Genomic DNA, 19,849 nt, shown 5'->3' with positions numbered 1-19,849 from the left:
AGTCTAAACTGATGGCTTGGGCATGTACAACTGAGGCAGGAGACAAGCAGAAAAGTCATGCTGATAGATCATTTGACAATTCACTGAAAAATCCCAGCTACTACAGCCACTTTGCAGGATTTCCACAGGTAACATGGTTTCCGTCCCCATTTCCTGCAAAACAAACCCCAGATAGTTAGAAAACACCTGACTTCTCTCTTTGTCCTAGCTGTTAAATACCGTAAAAAAATAAAGAATGACAGGAGATATAAAAATCAGCTCAGAAGCTACATTTGAATGGATTTTTAGAATTACACCAACAAGACTGTTGTTTATTTATTTTTTATTAACTATCCATTTAGCAGTAGCCTCTGGAGCTACCAAGCAAAGGAATCCTAAAGATGAAGGCAGCAGCCATGATGCCACCTGAGCCTTCTGCATTCACGCAGCTTCATTTTTTCATCTCTATGCCATAGAGATCATTACGCTTCTGGCTCAAAATAGGGATTTGTTGACGGATTTCTGCAAGCTTCTTCAGATCTACAGGGAGAAGAGAGAGCTATTAGAACACAGTCAGAAAGGCCTGGAAAGTGCACAGCTTGCTCTGAGCAAGGCAGGAAATGAGCAGCTTTCACAAAGAATGTTCCTGTTGGTCACCATGACTAGGGAGCCAGGCAGAACAAAGCCTGAACTTTGCTCTTGCCTAAGGCAGCCACTGCCTTACAAGGGAGGAGACTGGAATAGTCTGGCCTCGCTGCTGCTCTTCTTGTTTTATGCTAGCAGAGACAGGGAAGGGAAGGCTGCATCATATGTACCTGTGTGAGGACAGACAAGCCCAAGACCCCCAGCTCTTAGGCTCATGACCCTTACTCAGGAGAAGAATAGAGTAGGAAAAAACCTACTAGCTTACCTATATCTGCGTACAGAACTGTTTCCTCGGTGCCAGCTTTGGCTATGACTTCACCCCTGCACAATTGAGGACATTTGTTCAGAGCATTAACACAGAGGTACCAAGGCCGCAATCCAGTTGCTGTTGCTTGTGTAAGAGTCTACCCTTTGAGAGCTGGGGCTGCAGAGACAGGGCTGACCTAAAACCAGCATCCTAATTCCTAACTCTTGAATGATAGAAATAGCTTCCAAGTTTTCATGTGACATATGCATGCTTAAGCATGCTTCTGACGCTCAAGAAGCATGAACCAAATATGAGAACCAGTGCACGTGACCATGGAATATAACTTAAGGGGAAAGAAACATCTCCAGCAGGTAAGGACTAAACCTTTCCCATTTCAGATTCTACTGGCTTTTAACAGGAGTACACTTCATACTCCGCCTGAGCTACTAAATGCTAGGCTCCACCAGGAAGAACATCCTTGCTATCATCATGTGAAGTTAAAAGCTCTTGACATAGCTAAAAAGGTTTTACTTACTTTGCAACTGTCTAGAAGAATTGAGTGGAATTTTTTATTCGGAAGAAAAAGAGTTGACTGAAGACTGTTACTTTTACCCAGGGCCACTCAAGCGCAGAGCAGAAAGTTACTGCTGCTTCAGTCAGAACGTGTCTTGTCTAGTTGAAGACATTCTTGTTCTTTCTAGTGTCAAAGCAGGGTTGTTCTTTGAGGAAGTTAAACGGTTTCGTGCAAAGTTTAACATGAGTCTGCTCTATACAGACCATTATTACAGTTCATAGTAAATAATGGAACAAATTTCAGGGACAATTTGAGAAGGCCAGCAGCTTAACCAATACTTAATGCTACTAAAGTAGTTTCTATGCTTCCAATGAGAATACATATTGTTAAACTAGTTTTACCGGGTAAATAAAAAGCCCCCCAAAACTCCTAAAAATAAGAAAAAAGGATGATTTTGAAAATGTCGGCTTACTGCTCCCTTGTCTGATTTTGTCACTTAAGAACATGAAACGCATCTGTCTGCTGCTTTTGCTACGTGAAAAAACCTCTTAGAGAGCAAGGGCCTATATCAAATACTGTTAAATGGGGCACTTCATAAAAAAAAACAAAATAAAATGAACCAAAAAGAAAAGAGTTCCCCAAAAGTTTTTTAGCTTTTTAAAAGAACTTAAGACACTTTTAGGAGTGGGTGGAAATGTGAGACTGAACTGTGACTGTCAAGTAAAACACTTCTCAACCAAAAAAAGATTATTTTTTTCTGAACTCACCACGGATTTACTACAGTGCTGTGTCCCCAAGCAACGTAGGATGCTTTTTCATCTCTAGCAGGAGATGCAGTAGCTACATAGACTTGATTATCAACAGCTCTGTGTTTACAGAAACATAGGGGAAAAGGAAACATCAGTGGACTTTTTTTTCTTTTTTTTTTCCCCTATACCACCACTTAACTAAGCAGAAGAGAAAGAAGTCATGCTGAAGGAGTAGGCAATACCTCCTTCTGCAGAGTAGCCAAAACCATTAATGACAAAGGTCAGAGAAAAATCAGAAAGCTTGGAAAGAGAAGTCTCTACTACCTGCCCCCAGAGTTAGGGTTAGCATGAATTACCCATTTGTTCAGTATGTAGCAAAGGTGACTGAAGCTGACCAAATGAAGACCTCTGACTTAATTTACGGCTTAAGAAAAGAACCCTACATCCAGGAGCCTTGGGGTCTGTTTCTATCTTCAGTTAGAGCAGTTCTTAACTGGTTACGGCTGGCTCCTGCCCCTTCTCTCTAGAAGTGGGTGTGTGAATGGTGCTCAGAGCAGTACAGGGAAAAGGTCCTTGTAAGGGTACAGTGGTGGGCAGAGGGGCTGACAGGAGTGAAGGATAAGCATCTCCTGCTTTCCTCTTTGACAGCAAAATTTGGTGTCAAGCAGAGCAAGGCTGAGGAACAGTATACCACTGACAGCAGGGTGACCTTGCAGCACTCCTTACTCTGCATAACATGGGTTAGAATACAAGAATTCCGTTCTATATGCTAAAACCCCCTATGGAACAGGAGTATAAGCAGGTAACTTAGTCCTTACCGTCCCCTTTGCAGTAGTTCCCAGTGAGCTGGTCCTGTTGTTAGATTAAAAGCCCCTGGATATATCAACAGCTGGCAACCTTTGTTAAAAGAAAATTAGAACCCAACCATCATCAAGGGGAAAATGGTTTACCCTACAGCCACCCTTCACGCTGGGGGTCAAGGCAAGCTTTCTTTCAGTGTTTATTGCCTGACTTGTGTCCACAAAGGAAGAAAATTTAGCCTCTCCTTGCATGGTACTGATGATTATTTATGTCAGCAAAGCCCTACGATATGATGGCAAGTGTGGGGCCATGCGAACTTCATCCATCTCTACTGTTCCATCAGCAGAGGCACAGCAGGAGACACTCCTTACTCAAGCAGAGGAGATACTCGTTTGAATAATGAGGACTCAGACACAAGCTGCATTTTGTATTATTTGTGTCATGAGAGGGCCTGGTCATGCACAGATTACTCGGTATGTACCACCCTGAAACAGCCTTGCATAGTTCAGGCCTTCAGGCTAGCCCTGCTCCACTTTGTTAGGTGACCCAGTCTCACCTTTCTGTCCATAGACTTGAGCCAGCTCAGCAAATCTGATATCATAGCAGATGCCCAGGCCCACTTTACAGTATGCTGTTCTCAAAACACAAGAGACAACGGTCATATTGCTACCAGAAGTACACAGAATTAATCACAAGCTTCCCTGCAGCCATCCTGCCAGCTGTTAATTAACATGCGTCACAGCAACAAGAGGAGGTATATTTACATGTGTCTCCTTATCTGCAGCAAGCACTGGCTATTTGAGGGTGAGAATTCATTCATCATAAGGGCATGTCCACAAAATTACGTCATACAAGGTCTTTGTGTAATGTTGCATTTCTCTCTCATGGAGCCACAAGCTTTCCAGTGATGTGCAAAGAAAAAGAGACCACTCACTGCTCTGCATGAACTAAAGAGACTACAATTATGTGCTTTCTTACAGTGTGCGCGTTAGGAGGAGCAGGAAGTGGCCACGGAGCTGAGACTCTTAGGAGAGTTCAGTTATGGAGCATGATAGTTATGGGGCACTGAAGACAGAGTGATAGGCGTGTTGCATCTTTATCAGACGTAGTTGATGCAAGAGTGTTTAAATGGTGTTTAATAGTTGATTGTCTCCGTGACTGTATCAGCTTCATATGAAGCAACATGCTAGTGTAGCTGTTTGCTCTATGTAAAACACAGCCTGGAAAATAATATAAGCAGTCTTCACCTAGATGCCATTTCTCTCAAAAGAAAGAACAATACAGTAAATACTCAATTAGAAATCAACAGAGCCTTGTTTGGTAATGGAAGCACCATGATGCGTACTTTATCCTTTTCTACTCTTCTGTCCTTTTTCAATCTCATCACCCTTGTAAAGAGTTTTAGAAGTAATTCGCACACTTGGAACAAACTTAAACCTCTATTGGTCATAGAGGTCAAATGCCTACTATCAATCCAACAACCTAAAGATCTCTAAGACAACCGTTCCAAGACTGTCTGTAGCATCAAATTGGCAGCGTTCTTTAGAGAGAAGGCTTGTCTTATACTCACGAGTATCAAACACAGAGAAAGCACTCCCTGGACTCAGAGTCTCAGACTCTTTGAACTGGATCTTCCCAGGAACATTTATGTCAAACAAATGAAGCTGTAATGAGAGTGTTATTAATAACAATTAATAGCAATTTCCCTGCTTGCTATTCGAGCCTCTTTATGTTAGAGCCATGTATTTTCTAGTCTGCTTCCTCTAGACTGCTCTCTTGCCAGGATCCCAGCTGACCATTGCTGAAGACCAAGATCATCTTTAGGAGATCGCAGAGTCAGGTTTCTCCTCTACATGTCTGGATGGACTTCAGGGAAAGAAAAGACTGGGCATTTTAAACATGCATTTAAACTGGGCATTTGATATATGCTCATCCTTGGCCCATGCAAGAATAGGGAGTAGGTAAGAACAGCTCCACTATCTGGCCGCTTCTTTGCGGCATGCATTCAGATGGTTGGGGCAAGAATTGCTGCCAAATAGCTCTCTTTCTGGATTTCATGAGTAATTTTGAAAAAGAGAGGCTACAGATTCAGTGTCTGGAGCTTGTCAGGATGCTCTGAAGTGCAATCCGTTCAAGCACAGGGCAATTCCTCTCCCTTGCAAGGTGGGAGGCCCATTCCTCCCAAGCTGCTCCCAAAAGTTCCCTCACCAAGTCACGGAGCTCCCCTCCCTTCAGCTACGTGGAAGTGTCTCAGCCTCTGCAGTCACCATCTCTCCCTCACAAACCTGAACCCTCTTTCTGAGTGGAACCTCCTAATACTGAACCCCTTTTAGTATTACTAGGAATAACTTCCTATTTATACAATATGACCTCTATTCAACAAGTACAGTGTACCTGGACTGCTCTGGTACAACAGAAGGAAGACAACATACTACTTCAGAGAGCTATCTAATCAGGTAGCAAAGGGCAGAATCAGTTTACAGAATAAACCAATACCCACACCCCAGACCTATTCTGCACCACCTCATTTGTTCCAAGGAACCCTGCACTCTCTCTTTTATTTTATCTTGAAACAAATACGATGATGGTCGCCTAAGGAACAATATACCTGTACACAAAGCCGGATTAACATGAACTATATTCTATATTTCTGTTTAGGTAGGCACAAAGCAACATCCAGGTGGAAGGAGACAGTAAGCAACCATCTACCACAGACAGCAGGCACAGCTCCACCTCAGAACTTGTAGGCAGTCCTTTGGGCCTGCCTACACAAATTATACTTACAGCACACAAAAATGTGTAAAGAGCAGTCTTCATGAGGACAGGAAGGCTATGTCCACTGGGAATCTGAAGAAAAAAATCCTGATCCCAGCAAAATGGCACTAGATTTCAGACCTAGACCAATGTACAGAGGCGCGCTGAGTTGGATCAGGACTTACTCTTTATGACAGATTTCCCAGCACCTGGGACAAGCCAATTAAGCCTTCCGTGTCCTACTATCTTTATCCAAGAGAAGTGTACGATCACCTTTGAAAGAGGGTATTTTCATGTCTCAAAGAAAAACTGCAGGCACTTATTAACCACAGTATGCCGCTGATTATTACTGCAAGAGCCTACTGGTCACATCATCTTTAGGCACAGATGAGGTTACTTGTGCCTTCTAAAAAGAAAATACAGTATCATTTTGGGGGCAACTGCTAAATGCTATTCATACCACTAAGAAACCTTCTAATAGCAATTCTCTGCCATCTTACCTTCCTATGCTTAGCCAGCATCACACCATCAGGCCCAAAGACAGTACACGTATTATACAGCTTTCCACCATCCTCTTCTGGAAGGGAGCCTTCATTAAGGCAAGAACAAAGATTTTGCACTGTAATATACAGAGTTTTCATGCATCTGCATCACTGCAATACACGGAGTTTTTGTGCAGCTGCACAAACAGACTTTGCCCTTTTTCCCCCTCAAGGAGATAAGCGTGAGGAATAAGCTACCTCCAACAAGATAAATGCTACACTCCTTGGCAGCTTCTGAGAGTTTGTGTGTCGACTCTCCAGGAATCTTCTCTGCGTATTCTTTGAAGTACTGGGTTCCATAAGGAGAGTTAAAACATTCCTCAAATTGGAAAAAAAATGAAATTAAGTTAAAATATGATAACACCACTTCTATCAATATTCTAATACAACCTTCAGCTTTACGGGAGCTCCGCAGATATCAGAGAGCCAATAGAGAGCTGGAGACAACAATGTCCTGATGTGAACATGTGGCAGACAGAACATGAGCTAGGAGTACCAGGCAAGCTGTTTGTAACAAGGCTAGCATATTTATCCACCTAGACTTAGCAAGATTAAAAGGAGTCTTCTCAGAGCAATGAACCAAGTCCCACCTAGCTCATCTGACAATTTAGAAGCTAAATTTGATTTTCTCTAAACTGAAATTCTTGTGCTCATCCACAGACTACATTTTCTTCCCATTTTTCTTTTCTTTCTTTTTTTTTCTTTTCTTTTTTTTTTTTTTTTTTTTTTGAAGGACCTTTTTCAGAATATGGACAGAATATGGATTTCTCAACATCTTTTCCTAAAGTAATCCTTTAAATACTATTTCCCCATAAGCGAACAAAGCCCTCTGTCTTAGTCTCTAGTTAAAGATTCACTGTTCTTCAGAATGAGGCATGTAATCTTTAGACAATAAGATTAACAGAGGGGTTTAGATCATAGAACCACAGAATCATAGATTCAGTAAGGTTGGAAGGGACCTCTGGAGATCATCTAGTCCAACCTCCCTGCTCAGCAGGGTCACCTAGAGCATGGTAGACAGGGTTGCGTCCAGGCGGGCCTTGAAGATCTCCAGAGAAGGACACTCCACAGCCTCCCTGGGCAACCTGTGCCAGTGCTCTGTCACTCCCACAGTGAAGAAATTCCCCCTCACGGTCAGGCGGAACTTCCTGTGCTTCAGTCTCTGCCCATTGCCTCTTGTCCTGTCACACGGGACAACTGAGAAGAGTTTGTCCTCGTCCCCTTGACACCCTCCCTTCAGGTACTTAGACAACATTGATAAGATTCCCCCCTCAGTCTTCTCTTCTCCAGGCTGAAGAGGTCCAGCTCTCGCAGCCGTTCCTCGTGGGCCAGATGCTCCAGCCCTCTGATCATCTTCACAGCCCTACGCTGGACTCTCTCCAGTATCTCCATGTCTCTCTTGTCCTGGGGAGCCCAGAACTGGACGCAGTACTCGAGATGAGGCCTCCCCAGGGCTGAGGAGAGGGGCAGATCACCTCCCTTGACCTGCTGGCAACAGTCTTCCTGATGTACCCCAGCATACCATTGGCCTTCCTGGCCACAAGGGCAGATGCTTAGATAGATGGCTAGCAGTATCTGAGAGGCCCAAGATATCCTGAACTCACTCTGCATTACATTTACCAGCCCTCTACGCACATGAGACACCCCCACTCACACTGTTACTTCTCTTCTAAAGGAATGCAGCAGGAGGCCACAGGTGGACTATCAGATAGCACTGAGCACCTACTCTTAGACAACTGATTCCCCGCCCAGGCATGTGCTTTGGTTGTTACTTCAGCTCACTGGAAGTTTTTACTAGAGAAAAAAAAAACAAGAAAAAAAATATCAAGCCTGGAATAGCACAACAAACATTTATGCCCTAACTGGCCAAACAAACATCTTCAGAACTACAGTAGATTCTTCTGAACTAGAAGATCTGACCCAAAACCAGATGAGTTTTTGCCACATGCACACATGCACAAACACACTTGCAGGAAGAGAGGCACAAAGCACAAAATGCTGTTAGGCACCAGCTAATTCATGGCATAATTTGTGGATGGAAAATTGAGAGAGGAGGTCTCTGCAGACTGTCAAATGAGTTTCTCAGGCCTTTGAAAGCCAGAGTGCTCTTCAGGAAAATGAAATCAATCCTAACTGCCTTCACCTTCTTCTTGTCACCTGCAACAGCAATGTGGGTGGTAGCAAAAACATAGGGCTATACAGTAAGATAACACTGGACATGACTGCACACTGCCTGCACAGATCTCCTAGTTCCATGCTCTCCAAAGTGGAAGAATATAGGGACAGATCTTTGATTTTTTTTCAACTCGTTTCTAGATTCAAAAGGTTCTGCTGTTCTCTCTTTACCTATAAATACTACAAACTGGTTTTGTCCAACAGGTCTTCAGGTTCAGGAGTGAAGAAAAACAACACAACAAGGGCAGTATATCACAGGAAGACTGCCACATGCCTCCGCACTATATGCTCAGTGCAAGTCTCTATGATGGGTGACTTTAAAATAAATAAATAAACAAGGGGAGACAAGAGACAATTTCATACCTGCCTCCTAGCAGCAACAAAAACTTTACCTTCCCAAAGCCTGTGAGAGACCTTGCTTATTTAAGAGGACCTACTTTATAAGCATAAAGTATCACTAGCAAGATAAAAATCTCTACCAAACAGGGCTAGAAAACTCAACACTTGCACATGTGACAAAACTTGCAAACAATAGATAATCTCCATGTAGGAGGCCCAGCCAGGATAATCAAAGGCCACGCGCAGTACCAAAGCTGTGTTGGTACAAAGCAGCGGGGAAGCTTGCTTAACGCTTGGCCTGTGACAGCACGACGGAGAACATTCTTTGTGTAAAACATTCACAACCAAAGCTCACCCTGCAGAGAACTCTGCACTCCTCAGTCAGAGGCTGCAAGGCACAGGGGTAACAAATTCCTTCCTTCCTTCCTTCCTTCCCCCAGAAGAAAGGAAAAAGCTCCCAGCTGCATGGGGAAGGTCACCTCACTGCCAACACATTCATCTTTGTAAAGCTCAGCAAGGCAATTGTGGGTGAAGTCAAAAAGGTAGAGCAGAACTGGTCAACAATTTTAAGTGCAGATTATGTTCCTACACAAGGATGTCATACAAGAAAGAGGTGTTTGGATGACAATTCAGCCACAGACAACCTACTGGAAATGTCTCAAAACCCATGCTGTTTCTCATATGCTGCCTAATCTGAAAGGGCTGAGGCAAAAAGAGACACTGGATGCCTGTTCTCTTTCATTTTCACATTGACATCCTTTTGCTGAAAAAAATCATCTTTTCCTAGATTCCAGCACAGAAGGCTTCTGCAAAGACTCAGACCACAGTCTCACTTCTGCGATTCAGAACAAACCAGTCAGGGCTGATGAAACTGCCTGGGATTTCAACCAGCACAAACTTCTTCAGAATCTTGTCCCACAAAAAAAAAAAAAAAGGACAACCTGCTAGCTTCAGCCAATTAAAGTCCCCTTGCTGCATGCCACTAGATATGACATATTCATTCCTTTTCTCCTCTGTTTTGGAGTCTGTTACAGCATCTAAGCATACCCAAAGAATATGGAAACAGGAATATGAACTCACAACTAACACTGGAACAAGAGGTTTCCAAGGGTCTGAGGTTCAGGATTTTTAAGTTTAAGACCTCTACTCACAGGTAGAGCCACAACTTTTGCGCCTTTTGCTGATGCTTCTTTCACCAGTCTGCAGGCTTGTTGCAGGTTATCTGATTTGACAGCAGATACGTGAAGCTGAATGAGCGCCAAGCGGAAGTCTAATGACAGAAAAGAAACAATTAGCCAGTGAAATCCCCCAGGTAAACAAAAATTCTGAATTCATTAGTAAGCGTTGAACAAAGTAGTTTTGCCTATATCTCCATGTATCTTGCATATATTGACCATATCCAATTCATTATTCAGTCAGCATACGACTCTAGAAACAGCCTCTGAACATGGGGAAACATTCAAACCTAGGCTTGCCACATGGGAACCATACACAGCATCCCCTGGCTCAGCTCAAGGATCACACAGTTTATGTGCTGGTAACAGGGCAGACCCCACTCAGCCTAGAAAATATCCAGTCCAAGCTCCCACGTAGGATTCTGTGTAGTGATAAGCAGGACAAGGAAACCCTTAATGATCGAGACCCGCTTCCTTCCCAACTCGCTACGTGTCTTGTTAGTGAATCTTTTGGCTGTGCCCATCATTTCACGAGCACTGCATCTCATAAAATGCTGATAGCAAACTAAAAGACCAGGATAATTCCCAAAGCATCCAGATAAGGAATGGTTTGCCTTTATTTGTCAAACGTCACACCAGGCCTGAGAAATGGATATGAGGAGCCATCAAGCAACAGAGGCAATGACTTCACTGATGATTTCTTTACAATTCCATCTCTAGACAAGGGGAAGATGCATGTGTTATCAACACTTGTCTACTGCAGCTAAACAGGATTTATATCTGCTGGAGCCTTTGAGTTACAAGACATGGAGATATCAAGTTTTGTGGATACCCCTCAGACAACTACCTTCCACGAATCTCCCAGCTCCTTGGGCTTCAGAAAAATACTTCCTCATCAGGTAGAACTGCCTGCTTTTAAACAAAAGTGTTCTAGCTTCATAAAGAAAAACACCCTAGGCTTAAAGTATTTCTCGTCTGAAGACTCCTAGGTCATACAAAGGCAACTACGGGATTAAGCAGCGAGCAGCATAGTCGCCACGGTCAGGGAAGCAGCAAAAACTTGTCATGAGCAAGTCTAGGTCGGGTCAGGAACAGTCAGGCAAGGTCTTTCCTCCAAACTTCCGTTCTCAGTTCAGTAGCTAAGTAACTGATTTTTTAAAGTGAGGCAAATGATTAATCCGTGATTTGGCCACTACTCATACGAGAGCGCCCGAATATTTAGCTAAGTGAGTGAACAAAGTTTTACTAGGATTGTAAACAAACACAAGCGCAGTGAGTTCTTCTATCCCATTTAGACAGCCACAGCAGTAGTCTGTCTAAATCTCTGATAATTCGATGGATTTCTGCTCAGAGAAATCACACTCTCAGAGATTATATTCCAGCATAAACTCACTTTGCAGAAAGTCAGAAGAGCACCTACTAGGTAAATGTCTAACCAAGTTCCCTCCCACAGTAAGGGAGCACCACCTAAATACCAGCACGAGAAGTCTCAGGAAATCATTCGCCTCAACCGCCCTGGGCCTCAGATTTGTAGTTCGTGAAAAGGGCAAAATTAAAGCTCTCTCACTACAGTTCTGCGTTGTACCCAAGCTCTGTGTTAAAACGTTGACACGGAAGACTAACGGAAGCACAGAGAAACGCGCAAGAGTGCAGTAGAGGCACGAGTTCTCTTCTTCTGGCCCAAGCTGCTCCAAGAACTTCTTTAAAAACAGTCCTTAGGATAACTCTACAGCAACACAAACCACAGCCAGGTTAACAGCATGTCAGTGAAGTAAAACATCACTTCATTTCTCCATCACTCCGAAGCACGGGCATTTTCTTCTGGAAGGCGTCAGAAGCTTCACAAGCCTGACCGGCCGAGACCCAGCCTCCCGGCAAACCGCCCGCTAGAGCACCGCGCAGGGATTCTCGCCGCGCAGCCTCCCCAACAGCCCGCCCGCCCGCCTCCGCGCAGGCCGCGGCTGCGTCCCCGCGGGGCAAGTAACAGCGCGGGGGCAGCTCGCGGCGGCCCCTCCGCGCTGCGCAGGGCTCCGCCGCGGAGCCGGCGCGGGGCGGCGCGGCGCCCCCTCTCAGGGGCGGTCACCGCGGCGGGAGGCCAGAGCTCCGCCGGAGGGGCAGGTCCTCGCTGACGGCGGCCCCCAACGGCCGGGACGCCGCGGGAGCGGGGCAAGGAGAGGCGCGGGAGGGCAGCAACGGCCACTCCGACCGCGCGACCCCGCCACTCACTCGCCATGGCGCCGCAAGGCCGCTGCACCCGCCTCACCGCCCACCTCCCCCTTCAGGCAGCCAGGCGGACGGCCCCGCGCATGCGCGCCAGCCCGCCCCGCCCCGCCCCGCCCGCGGGCTGCTGGGAAATGTAGTCCCGCCGCGGTTTCCGATGGCGCAGCCCGAGGCGAGAACCGGCCGCAGCTGCTCCGCCGCCACCGCTTCCTGCCCCGGCCGCCTCTCCTCAAGCAGGAAAGGGGCGAAGCGGGGAGCAGGGAGCGCCCTCCGCCCCACCGCGCTGCGGGGCCCGGCCCTTGCGTTTGCCCCTCCCTCCGCCCCCAACAATACCCGACGATCCTAGCAGTTACCTTGCTCTGGGTATCCTGAAATGCTCGGGCTGCTGGACGTTGTGCTTCGCTTCCCAAATATTTGTAATTTGCTCTCCTTTTTTCATGCAAAAGTCCATCTGAAATACCTTTTTTCTGACTATATTTTTTAAAAAAGCTATTCATCTTGCTTAAAATTGTGAGTCACATACTGCTTTAAAGTCCAGCCAGTTTCTTGATCCAATTTCACAGCGCTTCCCACAAGCGGTTTTGCGCATGCCCTCGGGGAGCAGCACACTTTGCCTTGAGAGCAGGAATAAAGACCAAGGGGATGGAAATAAGGCAAAAACCACTGCTGACCACCACCCTCCTGCCGCGAGTAACCTCAGCAGATGACGAGGCCTCAGGCATGCTCCTCCCGTGTCCTCTCAGCCCTTGACAAAAAAGCTGTGGTGACTTTAGACCTGTCCGTGCTCTACTAGATTATGAGGTGACTTCCCTGGCTTCCCAGCCCTACGCAGCCCCCAGCCATCCTGGATGTGCTAAGGACCAGTCCCAAGAGAGCGCTAGTAGTTTATAGGTAACCGGCTCACTTGAAACACTGGTACATCCTGCCTTCTTTTACAGGAACAGCCTTTTCTAGGGTAGAAACTGATACACTATCTGCCAGGGTGCTTTTGTTATCAAGTGCTCCCCCTGGCTCCAGCCACAACATTGCATCCCCGCGTCTCTATGTTCTCTTCCTGAAAGCATGTTTGTAGTATTACAGATTCACCTTGTTCAGCTGCCTGTACTCCACCCACCCAGCCCCACAGTATTTCTGGTGCAAAAGTACCTCTGCAAGTTCAAAGCAGATGACCACAGACGGGGCAAGGAGAAAGCAAAGCATGTAACCCGGTGTGAGCAACCTCTCACACGCTTTGAGTTGATAAGGAAATGTGAGGAGCCGAAATAAAGGGGAGGTAGTGAATAAAATTCAGCAGCCTATACGCTACCATTATAAACCTCCCCTTGACAAAATAACTATTCAACTTGATTGAATACAATGCTGTCCCCAGAGCAGTGGAGGGAACCCCTCATGGCAAACCGGGTGTGCCTTCCCTTTTACTTGTTCCCATGGTAGCAGAAGTAGCATGTATGAATATATATATTTTTAATAGCACACCCAGGCACAAAGAACAGCCGTCTCCTGAGTTCAGATAGGGTTTGGGGCACAGCACAACACAAAGAAGGAAAATGAACAGTTATTTTTTCAAGTTTCAAAACAATAGTATCCAAAAACATTAAATACGCCCCAAAAGAACAAGTGAGCACACTGTCACTCCTTCCTCCCCACAAAGGGGAAACCTCTCAGCAATTCAGTGGACTACTCTTCAAAACAGCAGCTGCTTGACAGAGTCCACAGCTTTCAAGCTACAGCTAAAGCAGTTATCAGGAAAAGCTGTAACCATGGTTAAGACCCACTGGCAAGTCCTAACTGGAACTGAACTGAAAGAGCAGCAATTATTCTTTACTTACATCTAGAGAAGCTAGTACAATTAAAAGTTGCAACTCCCCAGAGGCTGAGGGTATTTTTGGTGATAATGTACGTAAAGTTTTACACAAATTCTCACATAAACCAGAATCTAATAGAAATTTGTAAGACAAAAGCAAACAGGAGCATGGAGACACTGACTTTGGTTATAAACACATATACGAGCCTCCAACTGCCAGGAAAGCTTACTTGAGAAGAGTGTTTTCTTTCCTACTACAGACCTCATTTATATCACTAAAGGAGAGTTAAATAAGGAATTAAAGACCCAGCAACAATAGCAGCTGTCATGTTATATTCAACAAAGGCAGCAATCCTTTGCAAAATAAAACAGGAGCTCGCAAACCTCTGGCAAACAATTTTAAACATTCCTGAAGATGAAAGACATGGGAGGTAGCATACCGAATACTTTCATTTTGCTTTTCAAAAGCTGCCATTTCAGTACTATAATTGGAATTTCTGTTTAGCGGCACGAGTTTTGTAAGTAACATACTAACTATAGATGTATACTGTAAGGCAAAAATAGCCTCTAAATTGTGGGTAGAGATACATAACAGAAAATTATCTATACTTTGAACTGAGCTTTGTGTCATAAGGAATCTGTTGACAACTTGCACATTACCTTAAAAATTATAAATAACCACCCTCTTAGTGGTTTGTACTACATATTTCTACACAGAAGAGTTTAAAACAAGAGTTACTGTAGCTCTAGTTTTAGTTTCTGTAGAGCTAAAAGGCTTCTATTTGCTGACCTGATAGAGAAGCACATGCATTACCCACTTTCCATTTTCATATCCAAATATGCGTTATTTGGCTCTTAAAGATAATTACAAAGACTTCAGCTAATCATTATATCATTGGACTTCTCAATTCCCGCCCCCCAGTCACATTTGTAGAAATGTGTTTTTCCTCACATTAATGACTAGCAGAAACGTGTTACATCATTATGTCAACATTTTCACAGTATAAAACTGTGATGCTGAGAAGTCTGGAATTAATACAAAACTCTTCTGTATGATTTGACCATTTGTTAACTCATTTTGACATTGCTATGAATGTTGACCCTAGTTCATCCAAAAATGTCCAATAAAATTAGTCTAAGTGAGCTATATACTTACATAAGGTGTCACTGACAGTAGCTTCCTATGGTCCATAATCAACTTCTCTCACTGCAAATATCAAATTCCCTTTCCTTTTAAAAAACACCTTTAGGGAAACTTATTAGATTCACAGAAGTCACACGATATACAATTAAATGCTTTCTGTAAGAACAAGTTATGTTCAAATTGTACTGGTTTATTTACAACTGTAGTTTATAAACAGTAACACAAACATCTTTACATGAAAAAATCTCTTTGCTGAAGTAGGCGCAGGGTCAGAGACCCTTCAGGAGATTTTCAGAAGGTTCTAGGAAGAGGGAAAAGTAATACAACAGCTGCAAGGGAAAACTATAAATACATGAGCATAGGCCCAGGTGCAATTTCATGCAAATCTCTTTAACAGTTCAAATTCTATTGGTGTTTACTCAGGTACTAAGAAAAAAAAAGAAAAAAGGAAAAAGGAATTAGTTCCAGATTTAAGGTGCCTCAGCTTGATTCCTACTAAAATAACTTAGAATAGCCAGTTTTTATAAAGGTCAGTTTCATTTATTTTATCTCCTGAGATTGTTCCAGTCCATGGGTTTTGACTCAAATACTCAGAACACTCCACACAGGACAGCTAATCCCAGTTACCGTTATTCTACAATTTTTGATAATTTCCACCTCAGTATGCACAGAGGCATTCCCGGACTGGGCTTGCTACCAAGAGAACCGTTCTTGGATCAAATGGAAAGCTGCAGATAAACAATAACATAGCTGCTAGTTCTAAAATGTTACCTTATTTAGAAGATGACATTAGTGAAAAGAATATAAACATATGATTGAATTGGCAAAGGCAACAGGTAATGAATACATTTATCGCAGGCATACAGCACCTGAATCAGTGTGCATTAATTTTCTTGCAGAACAACACACCTTCAATGGTACAAACTCTGTGCTGAATTGAAGCTTTCTTAAAAAGTCCAATTAATATCCCAGGCATCTCACTTCTGAGCAGCCAGATAACTTGTTTTCAACTATCATATTCTGTCACGAAGTATAAACTCCAATTTCAATGCATACACTCACTTTTACAGGAGAAATAATCTCAACCTAAGAAATGTAAAATTTTGCATAATTACAAAACTGCAACCCCGTATTAAGTTTCTTATTGTGTACAATTCAGTTTGGTATTTAAAAATGCACTTATTTACCAAATCCAATTATTTTACCTACTAGGACATTTTAAAAAGTTAATTTCACAGTATTCTTCGCATTTTTTCATTCATCTTAACCAGATTCCAATCATTTTTTACGAGAAGAAAGCAGTATCTCTAAGATTTTATCTGCTCTGCTTACAAACTGGAGTGCTTTTAGTCAGTCCTTGATACTATTCAGTAAGCCAAATCAAATTTAGAGACTGTAGGCTATGGAGACATTTTACTACCAGGTGTCCAAATCATTTAAGACAGTTCCGTTTTCAACTGTTTCTCCATACCTGACAGTGCTGCTTTCCTTTTACACAGTCATACAAATCCAACTACATACTGTACCCTCTCTTACCAAGATACAGATCACTCACATTAAAGCTTCTTTAAAAAATGAGACAAACTGACCTTTATAATAAACATTTCTGCAATAACAGAAAATATTAATCAAAAAGAAAATTTAAAAAACTGTTCAGAAATTGATAATAATTTACCCTATCTTAAGCCTGCTACTCAGGCACTCCCATCAGCAAACAGAAAATTCTCTTAAATTGAAATTCAGCTGGAAAGCTGTCAGACTGTGTCCACATACAGTATCTTGGTTGCTTCTTCTTTACAAACCGTTCTCTGCAAAGTCTTTAGTTATTAACTCTCCAATGCATCCAATACTTTCATGATCTGTTGTTTTATGGCTTTGGTAGCATCACCTGCATTTGGGATCAAATACCTTTAAAAATGGAAAAAAAATAAAATCATTAATTTACTATAAAACTGTGTGTATAGACGCCATAATTCTTGTCTTGATTTTTCCTCCAGGAAAGTTGGAAGTGGAAAGAGAAGGGAAGGCCACTAAAATGAAAACCTACTGAGGAAATAAGGTTTGTTTCTAATTTATACGATGGAACATTTTCTTTATGTGAACTTTGCACTAGTGAGGAATATTTCATAGGTTATCCTGGAAACTAGAAGATCTTCATGAACTGACAAAGGTACACAACAGATAGTTCAAGATCTCGCCAGATGTTAGCACTGCCTTACTGATGCATGGCAGCCCCTTGTTTAGCTGTAGTGGCTGACCTTCTGCCAAACTCATTTCCTTCTGATCAGCCAACAGGAATAGAATAACTTCCCTGCTGAAGTAGGAAGCTCATCTCCCACTTCTTGTGAAAACGGAGCACGCACTGCACCTACTTCTCCCCAAGGAAGAGGTAAAAGATGAGAAAACAACCAAGTATTTTGTCAGCAGTGTTTTAACAAAGTTGCTAATAGATCGCACCAATGAGAAACCCCAAAACACTCAGTTTCCCCCCTGCTCCCAATCTTAGCCACTCCCATGCAGAGCATGGTAATACCTAACTTTCACGATTCGGGTTCCTGGAGTGGGGTCCAGAGTGTGAGGCTAAGCTGCTGGACTCCTTGTATGCATGGGAGGAGTTAGGTGACTCCCAACAGAAACTACAGAAGACAGGACTCTCTCAAATCCCAGACTTCACAGATTTGGGCTTTAGGCTGCAAGCAGTTACCCGTGTGGTTGTCATTGAAGACACAGTACAAAAAGCAAACACTTGCACACACCTCATTCCCAGCAACTGTGGTTGCAGACCCTGGAGTCCACTCCCTGCCTGGTGTTCTAACTCTCCTCACCCAGCTGAGGGATCCCTTTCACATTACGGTAACTGCTCCTGAATAAAAACTTACTTTCAAACCCAGTTCTGGGAAGTGCAGCATGCCTCTGACTTCCAGCTGACAGCATTTTGAGCATCATTACTCTTTACATCAGTGCTACAGGCATCACTTACCTTTCAACTGCCAAAATTTCTATGCCGGAAGTATTGCTATTTCCATATTTAAAGGTGATCAGTTCTGGGTGTTTCTTCTTGGATGTGATTTTGACTACAGAGTTGAGTGCTTGGCGAGACTGTATGTAAGCCAATCCCTTTCGCGATGGAATCTCCCTCAGACAGTACATATGGGTTGCAGTTACAAGGAGATGACTTGAAGGGAGAGAAAGATATATAGTTATCAAGTTTGCTAATTAACTAAATATCAGCTATATAGAAAGCTAAATTCTACAGATATGCTACTGTATGAGCTAGATAAAATGTTTTCAAGTCCAAGAAGTAATCTTAAGCTTTTGTAGACCTTTCTAAAGATTTTAAAGTATCTGATGTTGAAGCATGGCATCACATCACGCTTAGGGCCACCTGTTCCTGAAAATAAGCCTATGCATATTGAGACTATCTTCCTTACCATCTTTTTCAAGAACGCAAAACTTTAGATTACATTTTGTATGTAATTAACCTTCTGTAACACTACAAGTGTAAGAAGTATTATAGTGAGCAACATTTTGTTCCAGATCGTCTCACATTTTTCCAGTTTAATATCAAAAAATAATTTAGCAGTCCAATAACTAAAATATATACATATATATATATACACATACATATATATATATATATATACACAAACACACACAGAGAAAGACATTTTAATAAAGTTTAAAACTGATTTCATTACCTGGGAAACATATGTCCATTTTCTTTTACTTCATTACAAGGGAAATTATACTTCACATCAGGTTTATTTATCCATGTCTGGATGTTGACAACCTCTTTTCGATCATCATCTGACATTGAGGAGCTATCAATTTCATCTGTTTTGAACAAGAGGGTGGTTAAAGAAAAAAAGAAATGAATTTCACATAATGTCAGACAGCTTTTCAATGCTCTTAAAACAATAATAGCTAACTGGGTTCAAACCTAGATTCCATCTCACTCTATGTCCCATATCCAGTGGTGTCCATAAAAAGATGCTTAAAGGGAAGAAAGAACAAAGCATGTATCTCTCAGAATACAAGTATTTTCAGCTCAGGGGATTTCTTAAGCTCATGTGATTTGCCCTTTCACTAAACTTCGATAGATGTCTTCCACCTGTACTTGTCCAGCCTTCAGTTGAACTCACATAAACCTTTTGCATCCTAAAACACAGACACCTTTTGGCAAAGTGTTGTTGTCAAGTATATTCCCGGAAGACCTCTTTTTGTTTGTTCTGAGATTGTGTGCTTCGTTTGATGGTTGCTAGCATCTTGTATAAGAAGAAATCATCATCATCTGAGCCTTATCTACCTCCTCAAGGCCACCTACCAGGCATGATTTCACGGGCCGCTTATCATATCCTCCCCTAAACTGTCTGTTACGCAGGACAAAGTTCTAACTTACTCAGTTATTCCTCTTACGAAAGTCATTTAATGCCTTTGCTCCCCCTTGTTATCGCTCTCTGAACCTTTTCCTGTTCTAAGATACTGGTTCTGAGGTAGGGGACCAAGACACAATATTCAACATGTAGATGAACCACAGGTTTATAAAATAACAGTCTTTATCTGTCTCACTTCACATTAATCTACAGCAAGTTTCATCTGCCATTTTATTGCCCAGTTACTTAGACTTGGAACTATTTCTGCAGTTCTTCAGTCTGCCTTGTCCTTACTACCCTGGATTACTTTGGCTCATTAGGAAAAGTTGTTACCTCAGGGCTCATCTCCTTGCTAGAAAATTCAAAAATATATTTAAAGCCCAAACTT

General features: G+C 42.9%; 2 protein-coding genes across 10 annotated transcripts in view; both read right to left on the bottom strand.

Annotated features, from left to right (window-relative positions):
• Positions 1-305: 305 nt before the first annotated feature.
• NIT2 (nitrilase family member 2) lies at positions 306-12,222 on the bottom strand. Of its 7 annotated transcripts, none has more exons than XM_062595934.1 (11): positions 11,544-11,926; positions 9,897-10,015; positions 7,958-8,025; positions 6,430-6,550; positions 6,190-6,278; positions 4,506-4,599; positions 3,492-3,566; positions 2,953-3,031; positions 2,153-2,251; positions 890-945; positions 306-519 (listed from the first exon to the last, which is right to left on the bottom strand). In XM_062595934.1, exons 3-11 carry the CDS (start codon positions 7,985-7,987, stop codon positions 431-433), a joined length of 732 nt encoding a protein of 243 aa, XP_062451918.1. In that variant the 5' UTR covers positions 7,988-8,025; positions 9,897-10,015; positions 11,544-11,926; the 3' UTR covers positions 306-430. The 7 variants fall into 7 exon arrangements, 5 of the variants coding, with proteins under 5 accessions (XP_062451918.1, XP_062451902.1, XP_062451892.1 ...); XR_009960838.1 differs by lacking the exons at positions 7,958-8,025; positions 11,544-11,926 and adding exons at positions 1,407-1,568; positions 10,768-11,305 and having other exon boundaries at positions 488-519; XM_062595918.1 differs by lacking the exons at positions 7,958-8,025; positions 11,544-11,926 and adding an exon at positions 12,147-12,222.
• A 3,035-nt stretch (positions 12,223-15,257) lies between these two features.
• TBC1D23 (TBC1 domain family member 23) overlaps positions 15,258-19,849 on the bottom strand; it is a 34,238-nt gene continuing 29,646 nt past the window's right edge. For all 3 annotated transcript variants that reach the window (XM_062595897.1, XM_062595878.1, XM_062595887.1), the window contains 3 exons: positions 18,787-18,922; positions 18,069-18,263; positions 15,258-16,996 (listed from right to left, as the gene is read on the bottom strand). In XM_062595897.1, coding sequence (XP_062451881.1) covers positions 16,915-16,996; positions 18,069-18,263; positions 18,787-18,922 — 413 coding nt within the window. In that variant the 3' untranslated portion in view covers positions 15,258-16,914. The remainder of the gene's footprint in view (positions 16,997-18,068; positions 18,264-18,786; positions 18,923-19,849) is intronic.

This window comes from Rhea pennata, chromosome 1, assembly GCF_028389875.1.
Source record: "Rhea pennata isolate bPtePen1 chromosome 1, bPtePen1.pri, whole genome shotgun sequence".
Classification (NCBI taxonomy): Eukaryota; Metazoa; Chordata; class Aves; order Rheiformes; family Rheidae; genus Rhea; species Rhea pennata.
This window is presented reverse-complemented; position numbering and strand designations above follow the sequence as displayed.